The following is an 18,308-nucleotide window of genomic DNA, read 5'->3' as shown; positions in this document are numbered from 1 at the left end:
CATAAGAGGAAAATTTTAACATCTTTAATACATGCCCAGTTACTGTCTATTGTAAAAATGTACTGAGACATATGTATCTTAGTATCTTATTTTAGTGACAAAAGGCCTGACATGCTGACTAGTAAAATAAACACGATATGATATAGAAAATTAGAAAAGTATAAGCACAATCACATAATTCTACTTTCAAAGTTAAAATAGATATTAGGATTATAGAATGATAGTAGAGTTTGTTTTCCCTCCTTGAAACAACAAAGACTGAAGAGTTAAGATTTTATATTCTCATACACTTCAAACCTAACTTTTATAAAAACAGGTTAATGCTTGAATTCTAGAATAAAAAAACTAGAGCTGAATTTTTAAATGGTATAAAAGGGAACAATCGAATCATTAAGTACCTTGCTCAGATACACACATCATCTGCCTAAGGTTTGCTGAATACTAAATGCATTTTTCTAAATGTCACAAAAAGGCTGAGCAGAATTTCTCCACGGGCAATCCAACTTTAGAGTGTTAGCCATGGAGATAGATTAAGCTGTCTGTGGGAAAGGAGCAGAAATATGCTACCTTATGTCATTTAAGAGAAAGGTGAGTGTAAAGTCTGATGAATGTTAGGAATGTAATATAGAACAAAGAAGAGTAATAAACTGTATAAAGAAGTTATAAGAAGAAAATTTGTTTATATTAGCAATTTAAAATCTCTTTATCAAAATGATTAACTTATCATAAAACAATATTAGTATAGTTTTGCTATTTAGTCCTTAATCTAGCTGGCTACATAACACAAAATCTGAGATGAATAATTTTAACCTTTATTAGTATCAGTCACTTAGTATAGTGTTAGTGAAAATTAAGACTATTCTATAACATTTTATTTTCTTGTAACTAATTATATATAATAGAACTAGCTCTACATTCAATCTTGAATATATAAAATACACAGTCAATAGGAAAATAGTTGGGAAGTCAAAATCAGCATGTGAGCTTTAAAGCTTAATGTTTTAAATGAAGAGTTTTATAAAATGTTTTAACAACTTACTTGCATTGGTGAAAATCAAAAGTTTTATTTCTAAAAAATAGGGACAATATAAAGCTAGCACTTTCAAGAACATTTGAATATCAGAAGAAAGTTGCTAAGTACAGTACTGATTTAACAAGAGATTGGTCGTATATATATTACCCAGCACCATTACTTTCTCTGTTAAAACAACCAAAACTAATCACATGCAAGGCTTTTTATTTTTTGTTGATTTTCACAGGTGATCCTTTGATGTTCAGTTTGTCCACAAAGACATCTGATCTTCTTCCACATTCAGTGGCTGGACTTTGATGAGGTTTCTCCCTGAGAAATATACATAGACACTAATGACATTTTTTAAATGGTCAATGGTTTATAAATAAATATGAACTTAGTAAAAATCACCATAATTTAAGGGTAGTTTTGTCTCAAATATTCCTTGACAGCTTGAAAAACATATGGCTTGCTATTCCACTTAATATTTAAAAGAGCAACAACTGCTTTTCTGAGATAGATTTAACTGTTAATGGCTTGACAATGCTGTCCAATGTGGTACCCACTAGCCACATCATTTATATTTGAATTAATTACAACTTAAAAATGTAAAATTCAGTTTTTCAGTTGCATGAGCACATTTCAAATGTGAGTCAATAGCCTCATGTGGCCCCCATATTGGACAGGACAGATACATAACATTTTCATCACTGCAGAAAATCATTTCAGAAAGTTCTGTTAGCAGTGCTAGCTTATAGAAATGCCACTGACAAAGCCCTAGATGATAGATCATCTATAAAGAACATGCTTTCTCTAAGTGGGACCTGGATTTCACAGTCAAACTTAGCACTTGTACATATTATCTAAAATTATTAAGGGAGCAAGTTTTCTATAGAAGATATTAGATAAAAGATGCTAGCACGTGAAATTGTGCACAAGGCTTCTGATTTACTTGATGCCCACTTGTCCACCGCTGGATCTGTGAAGCCTTCCACCTTCTGCAGCAATTCTCCACTCTCTTACAGCCTCAAGCAGATTTCTGGTTTAAGGCCTTGGTGAGCCCTCTCTCTGTCTTAGTGTATTTTCAATAGGAATTAGATATTGTTTTCAATTTTTTCCCCAAAGAACCAAATTAAATTGTAACTCTAGAATGTACACTGTGTAAAAATCTCTATACACTTTAAGGGGTGGTTTCAGTACATTTATATTTCACTGCTATGCCAAAAGGTAAAGGCGGCTAAAGTTTAGCAAAATTCTCCCAAAATATCTAATACAGATGTTGTTATATACTATACAAGTGTTTAAAAATGCTTTTGCCACTAAATACTGAATTTTGACTTGTTAGGGAAGTTTTGTTAAGCCTTTCAGGTACAGACCCTCTCTATCATATCTCTAGATATCTTTACCTGGTATGAAATGTAGGGTCCCTACTATGTCCAGATTATAATTTGTTCCCAAGAATAACTGCCTTAGAGTATATCACTTTCCCTTTGGAGGAGCTTAGCCCTGTCTTCTGAAACATAATTTGCTAGGGAGCTACTAATCATACAATCCTAAAATCTTAATGGTTTTTAGATACAGATTTAAATGTGTGTGGAATACTCAGATATAATGTAAAATTATTATATAAATTAAACAAAACTTCCTGACAACAAAGGTAAAATTACATAACCTTTCTTCTAATTCTGCTTTAAAAAACACAACTTGTTTTACAAGTAACTTTTACCTTCTTTTAAGTTCTCGGGATCCTGAGTTCTCAAGACCAACACTTCGCATCCTGGTGTTTTCTAGATTGCGCCGTTGTCCTCCTGGTTTGTACTTCAAAACCTCACTTTGCCACTCATCATCAAAAGCATGAGCATCACCTACATTAAATATCAAAATAAAAAGGTAAGTAGTAAGGTAATTACCTTTGATCCCCTTATACTTCATTCTAGCCTGGTGTTTCTATCGACCTAACCTCAAGATAGAGGCAGGAAATAACTTTAAATACAAAGGTCTCTGACTCAAGGTAATATTTCCTTTTCAGTTTGTTATTCTCCTATTCCTACTGATAATTTGATTGTTGATAATCTGCTTTTCCACGCATCTGCTTGGACATCAGATTATTCTACCAAATGGACCCCTTGGTTCAATCACAGTGACTTAGTCTTTCTTCCTGGGTTACCTTGTGGTGACCATGCTTTTCCTCTGCATTTGGACACTCCTTCTGTAGCTAGGTCTTCCTGTTAACCTCACCATGTTCCTACATAACTTGGCCTCACAAGCTTCTGTTGTCATTTTCCTAAAACAGGTTATTCATCTCCACTGTCAATTTATGTTCTTATGAAGTAGGAAATGTAACTTTCATAATAATGACAATAGGTAAATGTTAATACTTATTCTTTCAGGTTGCTTTTATAATAATGTGTTCGTTTACTAACTTTTTTCTCCTACAGGTTAATTATTGTGAAGTATTCTATATATATATTAGATATGACAAAATTAAAGGTTAAAATTAATAAGATGATGTAGCTTTGATCAAATTATTCTCATTGCCTGAGAATAACTTGATCAAACTCCAACCTTAAGATAATTTCTTTTTCAAAAATGACATAATAATTTAAACCTTTTACTACAATAAAATATTTTTATTCAAAATACTTTCTGAAAAAAATACTTCTTGAAAATAGCTTTAAAATATAATGAGAAGAGTTCGGACAATGCAAGGACTTAAATGCATTGAAGAATGAATATAAAATGTAGAAAATGGAAAGATTTGTTTGATGTATGCATGTTATATTATCTAACAGTGCCAGAAATTAAGATATTTTCTATTCAAAAGCTTAAGTACCCAACAATTCAGAATGATTTAAATAAACTATGGCCTATTCATGATAAAATTGTTAGGTAGCCATTTAGAATGTTTTTGAAAATAACATCATAGATGACTATTCACAGTTATTATGGTGAATCAAAATAAGCACAATATAAACTAGATAGTAAAATACTAATTTTGAAAACAGTATGAGTGTTTATATATGCATAAAATGATTAGGAAGAAATACACTAAAACATATAGTATTTTGGGTTCGGGTTATGGCTAACTTTAAAATTTTCTGCTTTTTTTATGTTTCAAATATACTTCTTTGATAATCAGAAATATTAAAAAATTCATTTTGTCTTGACAGTAAATAACAATTCAAATTTTCCATTTTCCAAGTATAAAAGAAAAAAATGATACTCAACATTACCAAAAATCCTATAAAAAACAGATTTACTGTGAAACAGTGAACTACAACTTTATTACTTTGATAAGGTATTCCTTACACATATTATTCATAAACTATCTCAAAACATTTTACGAAATGTTTCTACAAAAAATATTCATCAAATTCTACTAGTACAGTTGCTATTTTAACTTTAAGAGGAAGAATGCTATTCTCTGTAATTACTTACATTCGTTCATATTGATGAACTCTTGATTGACCTCTTCATCTCCAGTCTTCTTGTTCTTTGACTTTTTAACGACATGAGCTCGGTCATGGAGATGATGACCAATAGCCATTTTTTCTAGTCCACTGTCAGAATCTCTTAGTGCTCTCCTAGTTTCCTTTATCTGCAAAAGGAAAACAAAAACTAGTAATTATTTAAATATAGAATGGATATAATTCTAAACTCCTCGGGGCCTGTTTACATATAGAAGTTAAGATCATATATCTACTGTTTTAAAAATAACAAGTACTTAATCCTACTACTAACTTGGCAGTAAAACTGTAGTAACAGTTCTCTGATGTTTCCTTAACTGCTTATAATTAAAGTGTCTGGGAAAAACAGAACAAATACCGTTTAACCTTTTTCCAAATTATAATCAGACATTAAAATAAAGAATAACAATTCTTGTAATAAAACTTAGTTCCTTCAACACTGTCTTTGAAAATGTAATAGTTGGGAGTGCCACTAGCAATCCTGTAAGTAAGGGCAACTAACTAGTCAGCAGTTCATGTTGATGGGCTTGAATATCACGGCTCCCACCTCCCAACTTTCTGGGTTACTAGAATATTTATGACAGCCATGACTATCAGCATGGCTTGCTGTGGGACTACTACAGTTACATTCTGTGTACAGGTAAGATATCATGTATAGCAAGTTAAAATTAAAATGTCTGAGATGAATTAGCTGTACTATGGCAAGAACATTATTAAAAAGTATGTTTTGATATGTAAGAACTAAAAAATGAACTACTCATACCCATTACACAGGCAAACCTCATTTTTTTTTACTGTAAGTACTAACAAGGAAGTGGAGAAATAGGAACTCTCATACCAGAATTTGTGGGAGCTGTTTCCATCACTATGTGATAGTAACTTGGTAATTTCTAGATAAAGACACACACCTAAAACCTCACAATATCATTCTTAGACCCTTTGCACAAGGAGACATGTATAAGGATGAGTAAGTAAAATATTAGAAACACCTAAATTTTACCAATAGAAAATAGAACACTGTGGTATATTCATATTTTGATATTATATATAAGTTAAAGAATACAGAGCTACACACATCAATTTGAATAAATCTCAGAAGCATATTTTTGAGCAAAGTCAAGTTGCAGATGACACATGGAACATGAAGCCATTTATACTGTTTAGAAACTTGTAAAATAATCCATTACATTGTTTATGCAGCATACGTAGGTAATAAAATTATAAAAACATACATGAGAATGGTAAGTTCTATATATAGGAAAATGGTTCACTTTAGGGGATGGAGTAAAAGAGAAAAGGAACCAAGCAGAGAGGTGTGGTGGAAGCTTTAACTGTGTCAGTAACATTTTTGCTTAAAACAAAGCAAAGCAAGAGGCAACTTAAAGTAAATAGAGAAGAATGTTATGATTTGGTTAAACTGGTTGGATGGAACTTAGGTATTTATTATATTATTCTTTATATCCTTTCTGTACACTTGAAATGGTCCATGAGTTTAAAAATATTAATTAAAAACTTTACTACAAATATAAAAGTAGACAGGTATTTCATGAAATACTTTAGTGTCTACTTACCTTGTCAACAAGGTAACAATAAAGGTAACAAACATAAATAGATATTTACATGAAAAAAGGAACCTGGGATGGGGGTAGGAGTCTCAAAAAATGTCTGAAACTAAGTAAATACAGTAAGCTTTACTGCTTTTCACAGTGACTTGTTATCTTCTCCCCTACCCACATAGTATCAGATCAAATTTGATACAGATAATGTATCATTTCACAACTTTTTTAAGCTCCAAGAATGTTCAGAAAATACTTACTCCTCCTGGAGCCCTACGGGTTTGAGTCGAGGCCTGGAAAACCTTTGGTGGTTCATCTCCTACTTTGGAATAAGTCATAACTGAAGAAGAACTAAATGAATGTCCATTTGGATCCATTGAAAGGTGATCCTAGAGGTAAATATAAATTGTAAATCCAGGGAGTTTAGTCAAATATGAAGATTTAATGTCAGAGGATTCAAATAAGCAACAACACTAGCTAGAGGTTCTACTAAGGATACTATCCTTCCAGTATAAGGTGTCCAAATGGCACCCCCAGGAGGGCCCTAACCTCCTTCCATTTTAGGGACCAATCCCCACTCTCCCTGGGAGGAAAAACAAGAGATTTCACTCAGAGATGCTTAAGTCTTGGGGATCAAAGATTTGTGCCTTAGATTTAAATACAGATGCTGTGCCCTGAAGCTTGTGGTACTTTTTCAGTCAGGGGTTGACCCCTGTGTGCAACTTTGCCACTGTGGAGCCAATCAGCCATACACCAAGAAGTTTATACCTCCTGTGGGTACCAGATTGTTACATTACTAAAATCATTAATAAGTTCCTAAATTTGGACATTCTGAAATGATCCTTAGATTACAAACTGGATGACAAAAATAATACATGGCTTCTTCAAACTGAATCAAGTTATTATTTTAATGTTAATATTGTAAGTAAAAAATAAAAATATTAGTACTAGTTTATAAGTATTTGGACTATACAATGCCTAAACATCATTCCTGACATTTTTATTTTCATCGGTTTTTTTTTACACCCTAAAAATGTAATTTCTTAGATGCTCCCAATCCTTTTGGGTTGACAAGTTATAAATGATTAAATTCATATAAAACATTCATTTATAATAGTGACCTTCAGCAGAACAAATGTTTTTGAGGTTTAGTTTTTCTTAATTTGAAAGTTAATGCTATTTTTCAAACTCTAGTTATGAAATCAGTTTGGTGGGTTGTGACCAGGATTTTTGAACTATGAAGTCAGATAGAAAATACCAGCACACACTGTAAATTACACAATCATTTTCTCATGAATTTTTGTTTCAGGTATATTTATACAGTAAAAAGCATGTACTGGGTCATGATATAAGATATATACTTTTAACCACTGTGGACTGTGGTTAAAAAAAGTTTGAAAGACACTATAATAGAGGATTACCAATAACTGAAAACAAATGTTTTCATCACTTTTTTTGTACTTACAAAGTTTCTCTGTAATTCCTGCATACTGTTTCGCATATTTAACATCATTCGGTCCATTGCCTGAAAAGGGTTGACATCTGTATGCTACAGGATTTTAGGAAGTATGTTATTAACTACAAGTACAACATAAAAGAAGCAAGTCAACCTTCCCAAAGAGCTGAAAATTTTTTTTCTCAATTTTGCAGTGGTATCTCATGCAGTAATCAAACAGGAAAAGATAATTTAAGAACTATACAGTGAAAGTGATTTGTTAAAGGAAAAACTGAAGCATACACAAAAACACAAGCAGTCGACATATAAATGATTAGGGAGTTGTAACACTATAAATATAGGCATACATACATGTGTATATATGCACACATATGTACATGCATGAACACAGAAATATACACACACATATCACTCGTCAACTTTCTTAAAACATAATTTGATTAGTGTTTAAAATACTGAATAGTGTTTTCTGGGCTGCAATTCTGGGCTCTCAATACCCCACTATGCAAGTAAATAAAACTTGGGTATAAGAGACCAGTGTCATCTCCACCAGTACCATATGGCCCCCTCTGGAGTAGCCAACCCTCCTTTTCATCATGGGAAGCATCTAAGCAATAGAGGTTAATTCACTCTACTAATAGGCCTTGAGTTTGCTGCCCCCACTGAAAGTTGAGTAGGGCATACTCTTGAAGCATGAGGTATGCTCCTTTAAAGGAACAGTTAAGAATTTCTCTAGAACAGTGGTTTCTCAACCAAGAGTGTTTTTGACTCCCAGGGGACATCTGGCAATAATACACATTTTTGTTTGTTACAGTTGAGGAGGGTGTAAAACTGGCATGTGGTAGGTAGAGGCTAGCGATCAGGCTAAACATCCTACAAAGTGTAGGACAGCCCCTCAGAACAAGAATTATCAGGCCCCAAAATGTCAGTAGTGTCAAGGCTGAGAAACTCTGCTCTAGAAAAATCTATTTATTTTACTTTTATCACTGGAACACTTATCAGAAATTAAAAAGCGAAGCACACATTCTTGTGTGTCACCCAGTACATCATCATTATTATAAAATGGAGTGTTTGCTTCAAGGAACTCCTCTGCTTAAGCAGGAGAAGTCTTTTGAATCCTGGAAGGCACTGTGGGTCATGGCTGGGATTCAATCCTTCTGGGGATTCTTTTGCTGTGTGCCAATGTGGTGCTCAATAAAGAATTATCAAAGGCCTGTTTATGTCTCTGCCTTCTATTGGGTTTTTATTGCTAGAAACAATGGGAAATAGATGGGAAAACCAAATTCCTCTCTAGAGCCTGTGTTTGACACAGTCGGGAACAACAAAGGTATTTAGAATATACTGATACATCTTTGGGTACAAAGAGACTGCAGTAAAATTAATGTGCATTGCAGAAATTCAACACAATTCAGGAACTATTCTGAATATTTTGTTTCAATGCTAGTGGAGAATCAAGGCTGTATAAGAGACAATTCATGAGATATGGAAGGACTAGCCCTAGGAAAGAGAAGAAGAGGAGATAGGATATTTGGATATATTCCACCCTTCAATTCACTGTCAAAACAGCGATCAAAAGATGTATCTGTACTTGCTATGGGGTGGCCTAACCACCATGGAGTAACAAAAAGTGGGGGTACAAATTAGAGCTGGGATTCCAGTGGGCATTAAAGGCCTTCAGGAACTTTGGACACATGCTCTTCTCTCTGTCCTGAATGCTTTCTCCTAACTCTTGGCATAGTTTATCATTCAAGTAAAAAGGTCACCTGTCTAATCTAATCTCTGCCTCACCTCCCATCTGTCCCTACATCATTACTGTGCTGCATCTCCTTTAGAGTACTCTGAAGTACTCTGATTATCTGAAATTATTCTATTGTTTATTGTCTTCCCACTCTACAAAAATAACCTCTGTGAAGGTACTATCTTCTCTGTCTTATTCACTACTGTATTTCCAACACTTTGAAAGTAATTTAAAAGTGCCCCTCCAAGGCACATAGGAGAGAGCTCAATAAATATTTGCTGAATGAACAAATTATCTCTAGCTCAGTTGAAACCCATGTATCCAAAGGTTTACTAGATAAATCCACCTGGACAGCCAAAGATGCCTCAAATGCAAAACACCCCACACTAAAATAATATTTTTGACCAGCCTGCCCTCCCATCTGCTGCATCAGTGCCACTCCTTAGCTCAGTGGCATTCCTATCTACCTAATTTCTCTATTTCTCTCGCCAGAAGAATGAGCGTAATACTTTCCCTCTTCCTTTCTTTTGTTCCTTCAATCTAGTCAATCACCAAGCTCTATCATTCATCTCTTTCATTTTCTCTCAGATGAGATTATTTCTTTATCGCCACAGCCATTATCCAAGTAGAAGTAATCATCAATACTTCCCAGAACACTTTAACAGGCTCCTGGCCTCCCTCCAGTCACCCTTCTAATCTCTCTCCCCTCTGTAGGCATAATAATCTTTGAAGATGAGAACCTGACTCTATTACTATATTTTGATGAAAATTCATCAACTGCTTCTCCTGCTCTTAAGATCATGTCCACAGTCCTTACCAGGGCCCAAGGAAGTCCCTGGTTGCCTCTGTCCTCATCTATATCTATCTTCCAATTCATATTCTAGAGCTAAGTGATTCTAAATATCTTTGAGATCCAAACCTCCAGATCTTTGCACATGCCATTTCCTCTGTGGTGAATACTCTTCTCCTCCCCTCCCTGCTTTTCCTGGCCAACTCCTATTAATCCTTAAGGCTCAGGAAGTCTTTTCTGATTGACCTCCCCACCACCACCCCAAAAGGTCTGAGTTATAGGCTTTTTCTATCTGTGCTCTTGCAGCATGCAGAACTTCCTGATCATTTTACTAATAACTCTGCTGTAATTGCTTTTTTTCTTAGTCATTTGTTCCACTAAAAACTCTGGTCAGGAAGGGCAAATGTTATGTCTAACCTTATGGAGATAAGTGGTTGAAATCTAGCACGAGAGAATACAAATAAATTTTTTCATGAGAGTGTAGATGCACCCATAGGAAATGTTCCAAAGACATGCTATTTGTTCTCTGCTACTCCTCAGATTGCCTTACAGTGTTACAAACTAGTATCACAGAAAACAGATCCAAAGCTAAAAGAAACAGTGGGGAGAAAAGCTGATTGCCGAGTAGCCATACTTGGACAAGGAAAAGGAAAAGCAGCATCAACAAACTGACGACAGAGTCCTAGAGAAAGCAGTGGATCTGAGCTTTTTCAAATGTCCTGTCTACCGTTTGGTGCTTTTTCACCTTTTGGAAAGTCATCATAAGCATGTGAAGTCTCCAACTTTCAAACACAACTATGGGGATCTCTTTTAGAAATCAAATGAATATTCAGCTATTAAAATGTACTTTTTCTTTTTGAAGACTGCTTTTATATATGTTGATATGACTTCAGAAAACACATGCCTAAATACTCTAAAATAAATTTAATAACATGCAATAGGTTTTCAGTACAAATATTAAAAAGCCATTATGAAAGTGAGACTGCATTCCAATTCAGTTTGAGTTAATGAAAAATATATATTTGTCAGGAAATACTGCTGAAATGGTTTGTGTCTCCTGATACAAACCATACCACCCAAACTGCCAGAAGGCACAAGAGAATTCACTGCCTAGAAAAAAAAAATCCAATTAGTTTTGGTTATATTATATGACAATCCCTAAAAAAGAAATGAACTGAAAAATCACATAGTTAAGAGCTAACAAAATTACAGAATCTTTTAATCAAAAAAGAATTGAACATATATTTTTAAAATTTGCTTATAATTCATTATAGAGCCTGACAGGAAAATATGGAGGCCATATATCAGTTTTAAATATGACTGTTTTAGTATTTATTAAAGGCAGTTGAAAAATAAGTACTTACTATAGATTAAGGCAAACATTTCTCAAAATGCAAATCACACCAAAATTAATTAAAACATAAGGCACAATGATGATACCATCTTTCCTTTACTCAACTATTCTGCATTTTTAAACATCAGTTAATCCTGTTTGTGACCAATGAAAAATAAAAATTATGTACATTAATTAATAGTTCAAAAGACTAGTAGGGATATTGGGCAAAAAAATTAACAGAGCACCTCCAAAAACTAATATATGGAATAAGAAATACAGACACAGATTTAAAATAGATTTAGAGTCTTTGATAGATAAAAGAATGTTGAGAATTATAGATGGAATAATCAAAATTATTGGCTCACAAATTGTATTCCTCAGTAGGCACAGATGAATAAAAAATTTTTAGACACAGATTAAAAAATTTTATTTTTTGACGGTTTCAAATGTTGAATTTATAAAATTTGAATTTCTGGCTGAAAAGGCATATATAAAGTTTTACCATCATTCAGTGAAAATATTCTCCCTGCGTAAGTTTTGTTGAAAAATAGAGAAAACTTTGTTTATGTTAAATCATAATAAATTATGTCAGATAATATATTCTTATACTGTATGCCTAGAACAGTAGTCTCCAAAGTGTATTGGATGCATTAATAACCCTTTTTCTGTATCTTTTAAGTGAAAGGAAAAATGGATTTTAGATTGACTCTGGCACCTCAATCTAAATGTTGGATGGTCAGATGTCATATCTTAAATTATAAATTGCCTAATTAAACAAACATACAGATTAGATTATCTAGTTTTAAACAAAACAGATCCTCCTAAAGTGGAAAAGGTGAAAATATCCCCATAAAGAAATAATGAACTGAAAAACTGCTAATAAATACCCAAAAATGGCAAAACTGATGCTTCTCCTATGTTTATAGAAATCTCTGTCTTCCCTCATGATATGGCTGGTAAAGATGACAAACATCAAGAAATGGCCCAAAATAGAAGAAAAAAATTATCAAATTATCTATTTGAAATATAGATTTTCATTCACTATACTTAAAAGCATCTGCATAATGGCTCACTGCTCAATCAAAGCAGTCATTTAAAAGCTTATAACTTCATGAAAAGAGAGGTTTTGATGAATTTTTATTAAAAGTCTGAATAGACTAGGACAGCTAGCATGCTCAAAAAGCCTACTGTCTTATTGGCTGTGCTCTATTTGTAAAACTTAACAGTCTTTTCCATCTTCTGCATTTAATTTCTAATTTCTGTTCCTACCTTCACATGTAGTTATGAAACACTTGCTTAGAAAAATCAAGGTAGGATAGAGGTCTTTTGTTGTTATTGTTGTTTGTTTTTGTTTTTTCTTAATTAATTTATTACTTTTGCTATTATTAAAGTCCTTCATACTTAGGCATAAACATGTCAAATGTATCCCACTGTAGGGGAAAAAAGGAGAGCCACAGCTCACCAGTGTATAGGAAAAAAATGAGTTTTGCCTAAAAGAAAGGCTGAATGTTCCTTGGAAAACCTGCTATAATTGGATTGGAAATTCCTGTATTTTAAAAATTATTACTGCTCTTTAACTTTTAGGACAATGCTCAAAACTCTTGGTTGGCAAATTTTGAACAAAAAAAAATGCATTGGTGTTAGCTTTCTAAGACAATTGATACAATATAATGTAATTAAAGAACAATGTATATGGCTTGATATTTAAATGTCAGATAGTAAATATCAGAACTTCACAGCTGAATTATAAACCAATCTCCTTCCTATGCTTACACGGGAATAAAATTATCACTTCTTGTTTCTTCCACAAAAGCTATGAGTAATTCATTTGTGTATATAAATACAAAACATTATATATAGCACTACTCTTTCACTTTGGTGCTCATAGAAAGCTAAAATTTCAGAACGTCTTATCTGACTTTTCTGCTCTCTTTGATAATTTCTCCTTTGGTCTTAATTTTAGACTTTTATGGAAATCGATGGTCCTAAAAATAATCATATATATATATATATATATAATTTATATATATATAAAATGATACCACTATTCACTATTAAAAGAAAATGAATTGGAATGTGAATTATATGTGTATATATATATATATTCATATATATATGATATGAATAACATTCATATGAAAAAAAGGTGAAGATTATTTTCACTTAAATGGCAAATGTAATTTTATCCATCAAAATTCTTAGATGTATTTGAAATATTTTGCTCTGTTAAAGAGTATTGCAAACAGAACATACAAAAATGTTTTTCTGCACTGATGGACAGTGACTGTAATGGGTATGTGGTGGGGACTTGATAATGGAGGGAGTCTAGTAACCACAATGTTGCTCATGTAACTGTATATTAATGATAAAGAAAGGAAAGAAAGGAAGAGGAAGGAAGGAAGGAAGGAAGGAAGGGAGGGAGGGAGGGAGGGAGGGAGGGAGGGAGGAAGGGAGAGAAAATGTTTTTCTGAAACATTCTGGAAGTTTCCCAAATGACTGGTTCAATATTTACTGATTTCTAAATAACTACATTTCAAATGCAGAGATTCATATTTACAGAAACTCCTGTGGATTTGTTATCCTACAACTGTCATTCCTGAGGCTGAAAAAGCAACAGAAAAAACAAAAAAGTAAGATATGTAAATATTCCAGGTTGTTTGGTTTGTTTTGAGTTGAGTATGTTTGTAATCTTCAAACTTTGCTCTCAGACATGACTTGTAAAGATCTACAGCAGTTATGCAAGGCTTTTGAATATAGTTAAAAGTGAATCTTAAGTTCTGAAAAGTCCAACACAGCCATGCAGAAGATTGTTTCTCTTGGTTTGATAGAGATAAAGCATTGTACTATAGCTTTGGCTGCTATTTTAAAGTGGAGGGAAAATTACTGTATGGGACAAGAAGGATATTTCCTTGCCTGTTCTAATTTAAGATATGGGAGGAAATTCTAAGGTGAAAACAAACCATATATACATATATGAAAAATAATGCTTTATGTTTGGCTTATGATAGAAAACCCTAACATTAAAGGGTTTGGTGACACACTGCAATTCTATACAGCTAACAATTCATTGTTAAAGGATTCACCTTTCCAATAGCTTCCTCCTTTTACATCTAGTTATTTCTATAACATAAGTATTAGTAATGTATCATCATAGATCTATTCTACTCTAATACTCTTCTTTAAATTCCCACAAGACTTTCTAATTTTAAAATAAAATACTCACAGTTAAGGAATTTTCACCATCATCATGCCCCATATGATTATGAGCTCGTCCTCGACCATCAGAAATGCTGAGCAAGTCTCTTCCAAAAGGTTCAGAGAAACTTCTCATCATCTGTCGCATACTTTCTCGGTGTGCAATAAAAGAATCACTGTTGAAAATGTATATAAATCATGTTTAAGAGTAAGCATTGGGATTTAAGTAGGCTGCTAATTACTATAAAGAATTATTTTGGGCCAATATCCTTGTTAAAGAGACAAAAGAAGAGCTTAGGAGAACAGAATTATCTCCTAAAGACATTATTCATAAATACAATTTAAAAATTGAAAAATTTCATAAATAAAAAAATTCATGAATACAAAAACTTTTGTTACTCACTATAATTCACTTATGTATAATAATAAAAATACACCTTTATTTATCCCTTACTGTATAAAAATGATAAGCACAAAGTCACACAGCTCACGTAGCTTTAGCCAGTACTAAAGGAAATGGTAAAAGGACTTCAAAAAACACTGCTAACAAGTAGAAGCTACTTTGGATAGTCAATAATATAATTGTTAATGAGCATTCATACAGAATGCTGGCTTGTTTTTTATTTATGAAATATGAGCATTGAGAACTACAGCTGTGTAATACATTATTTTAATAGACAAACACAAAACTACAGATCTCCTCTATAAGGCTAACTTTTATTTCTAAGAACTCTTAAATACTGGAAGTCACCACATAGAAAAATATCGCCTAAGTCTGAAGATAGTGGTTCTCAGACTTTTTCTGAAATTACCAACCAACCAGTGAACAGGTAAGAGATGCAAATTCCTGTCCCCCACAACCTCCCATTGGCTCTAGGTGTGTTTGTGGACATGCATCCTTGTTGATTTTAACTCAAGTAGCCCCTTTCCAATCTTTGAGGAGTATTTCCCCTTCTGTGTTTGTGGTACCTGAATTAATTAGAACCTAAGCCTCTTTTTCTGAGCCTAAGTTTCCATAGCTGTAAAATGAGGATAATATTGCATATCCTTCTTAAGGTTAAATCACGTTATCTGAAAGCCCAAAGCACAAGCCCAGATAAAATATTGAATGTTAATTTCTCTTACCTTCTTAACTCATGTGTGAATGGCACTCCCTATTATTCTATTATTAAATCTTTCATGGAAAAAGATGTATTTCATTTAAAAACACAGCAATAATCATGTTCCAGGCCCTTTCCTATGTACACAAGTATTAATGTTCTTAATCTGAACATTGAATACACCATTCACCCCAAGTCCTATTCAATCTAAAAATCTTTATTGCCTTATCACAGTGTAGTCCATTGGAGTCCCCACAGTTTGCCTTCCTTTTAGACTTCTTCACCTTAGTTTCATCCTCAAAGGTCATCCTTTCCCCTTCTAATTATAAATTCCAGTCTTTTGATATCATCATGAGGAAGCTCAAAAATTGTCCTCTTTCAGTAGTACCAGGCAGAAAGAGCTTTTCCTTTACATTCTGCAGTATTTGTATGCATAAACCTGTCCCAAGGGAACTCATATTTATTCATATATATATCACTTGGGAGGTTAAAAAAAAGGCGTCAAGTGCAATTGATTAGTAAAGCACTTTACTGGATTTGTGTTTGGGTAAATAAGTTTTAATTCACCTTTGTTTAGGTATAACTTACATAGAGTTAAATTCATCCATTTTAATTGTATAGATGGATGAACTTTGAAAAACGTATACAGTCATAACCACCACCACAATCAAGATGTAGAACATTCCCATCACCAAAATTTCCTCTTGCTCCTTTGCAGATAATTACCTCCCTCTAACCCTAAATACTGCTGGTACAGGCTTTCTGCCACAGTCGTTTGGACTTTTTCAGAATTTCATATAATGGAATCATACATTATGTTGCCTCTTCTGTCTACCTTCTTTCACTTAGAATAATATTCTGTGATTCATCCATGCTGTTCCATTTATCATAGCTCATTTAGTTTTATTGCTATGTACATAACTCAGAGTACGTATATATCTCAATGTAATAACAAAACTGTTTCTAGTATGGTTTCATTTCTCTTTTTAGTAAATAAATGTAACTAGTAAAATACATAAAATATACATGGTAAAATACTAGGAGTGGGATTGCAGGTTTGTAAAGTAAGCATTATTTAACTTTATAAAAAATGTGAACTGAGAGTTCCAGTGGTGCTACATTCTTGCTGACACTTGGTACTGTCAGTCTTTTTAATTTTAACCATTTGAGTAGTGGTGTAATAACCTCACTGGGATTTTATTTTGTATTTGTTATTTGTATATCTTCTTTCATAAAATGTGTGTTCAAATTTTTTCCCTTTTAAAAAGCCAGGTTGATTATTCCAAGGAGTTGTAAGAGTTTTTATATATTCTAGAGATAAGACATTCATCAGATACACATCTTACATATTTTTTCCCAGTCTTGGATTTGCCTTTTCATTTTCTTTTTTTTTTATTAAGGTATTATTGATATACACTCTTATGAAGGTTTCACAAGAAAAAAAATGTGGTTATTACATTTACCCATATTATCGTGTCCGCCCCATACCCATTGCAGTCACAGCCGATCAGTGTAGTAAGATGCCACAGAGTCACTTTTTGTCTTCTCTGTGCTACACTGTCTTCCCCATGATACCACCCACACAATCTGTGGCAATCATAATACCCCTCCATCCCCACCTGCCCTTTGCCACCCCTCCCATTTGGTAACCTCTAGTCCCATCTTGGAGTCTGTGAGTCTGCTGCTGTTTTGTTCCTTCAGTTTTGCTTTGTTGTTATACTCCACAAAAGAAGGAAATCATCTGGTACTTGTCTTTCTCCTCCTGGCTTATTTCACTGAGCATATCCTCAAAGCTCCATCCATGTTGTTGCAAATGGTGGGATTTGTTTCTTTCTTATGGTTGAATAGTATTCCATTGTGTATATGTACCACCTCTTCTTTATCAATTCATCTACTGATGGACACTTGGGTTGCTTCCATATCTTGGCTATTGTAAATAGTGATAACACAGGGGTGCATATGTCTTTTTGAATCTCAGAAATCATATTCTTTGGGTAAATTACTAGGAGTGGAATTCCTGGGTCAAAAGGTATTTCTATTTTTAGTTTTTTGAGTAACCTCCATATTGCTTTCCACAATGGTTAAACTAGCTTACATTCCCACCAGCAGTGTAGGAGGGTTCCCCTTTCTCCACATCCTCGCCAGCATTTGTTGTTCTTAGTCCTTTTTATACTGGCCATCCTAACCGGTGTCAGGTGATATCTCATTGTGGTTTTTATTTGCGTTTCTCTGATAATTAGTGATGTGGAGTGTCTTTTAATGTGCCTGTTGGCCATCTGAATTTCTTCTTTGGAGAATTCTCTCTTCATATCCTTCGCCCATTTTTTAATTGGGTTATTTGCTTTTTGGGTGTTGAGCCATGTGAGTTCTTTATGTATTTTGGATGTTAATCCCTTCTCGGATACGTCATCTACAAATAAATTCTCCCATACTGTAGGATGCCTTTTTGTTCTATTCATAGTTTCCTTTGCTATACAGAAGCTTTTTAGTTTGATGTAATGCCATGTGTACATTTTTGCTTTTGTTTCCCTTGCTCAAGGAGATGCACTCAGGAAAAAGTTGTTCATGTTTATATTCAGAAGATTTTTATCTATGTTGTCATCTAAGAGATTTATGGTTTCATGACTTCTTACATTTGGATATTTGATCCATTTTGAG

At 33.5% G+C, this 18,308-nt stretch overlaps 1 protein-coding gene across 5 annotated transcripts in view; it reads right to left on the bottom strand.

The window, feature by feature from the left end:
- Nucleotides 1-1,039: 1,039 nt before the first annotated feature.
- The window catches only part of MLF1 (myeloid leukemia factor 1), a 35,338-nt gene continuing 18,069 nt past the window's right edge, over nucleotides 1,040-18,308 (bottom strand). The window contains exons 2-8 of one of the 5 annotated variants that reach the window (XM_036904101.2): nucleotides 14,579-14,726; nucleotides 11,088-11,129; nucleotides 7,501-7,584; nucleotides 6,296-6,424; nucleotides 4,451-4,610; nucleotides 2,739-2,877; nucleotides 1,040-1,342 (exon numbers count right to left, since the gene is read on the bottom strand). In XM_036904101.2, the coding sequence (XP_036759996.2) occupies nucleotides 1,237-1,342; nucleotides 2,739-2,877; nucleotides 4,451-4,610; nucleotides 6,296-6,424; nucleotides 7,501-7,584; nucleotides 11,088-11,129; nucleotides 14,579-14,726 (808 nt within the window). In that variant the 3' untranslated portion in view covers nucleotides 1,040-1,236. The remainder of the gene's footprint in view (nucleotides 1,343-2,738; nucleotides 2,878-4,450; nucleotides 4,611-6,295; nucleotides 6,425-7,500; nucleotides 7,585-11,087; nucleotides 11,130-14,578; nucleotides 14,727-18,308) is intronic. The other 4 variants (XM_036904103.2, XM_036904105.2, XM_036904104.2 and 1 more) reach the window with 4 other exon arrangements.

The sequence above is a fragment of the Manis pentadactyla genome, chromosome 1, assembly GCF_030020395.1.
Source record: "Manis pentadactyla isolate mManPen7 chromosome 1, mManPen7.hap1, whole genome shotgun sequence".
In the NCBI taxonomy this organism is placed as follows: Eukaryota; Metazoa; Chordata; class Mammalia; order Pholidota; family Manidae; genus Manis; species Manis pentadactyla.
This window is presented reverse-complemented; position numbering and strand designations above follow the sequence as displayed.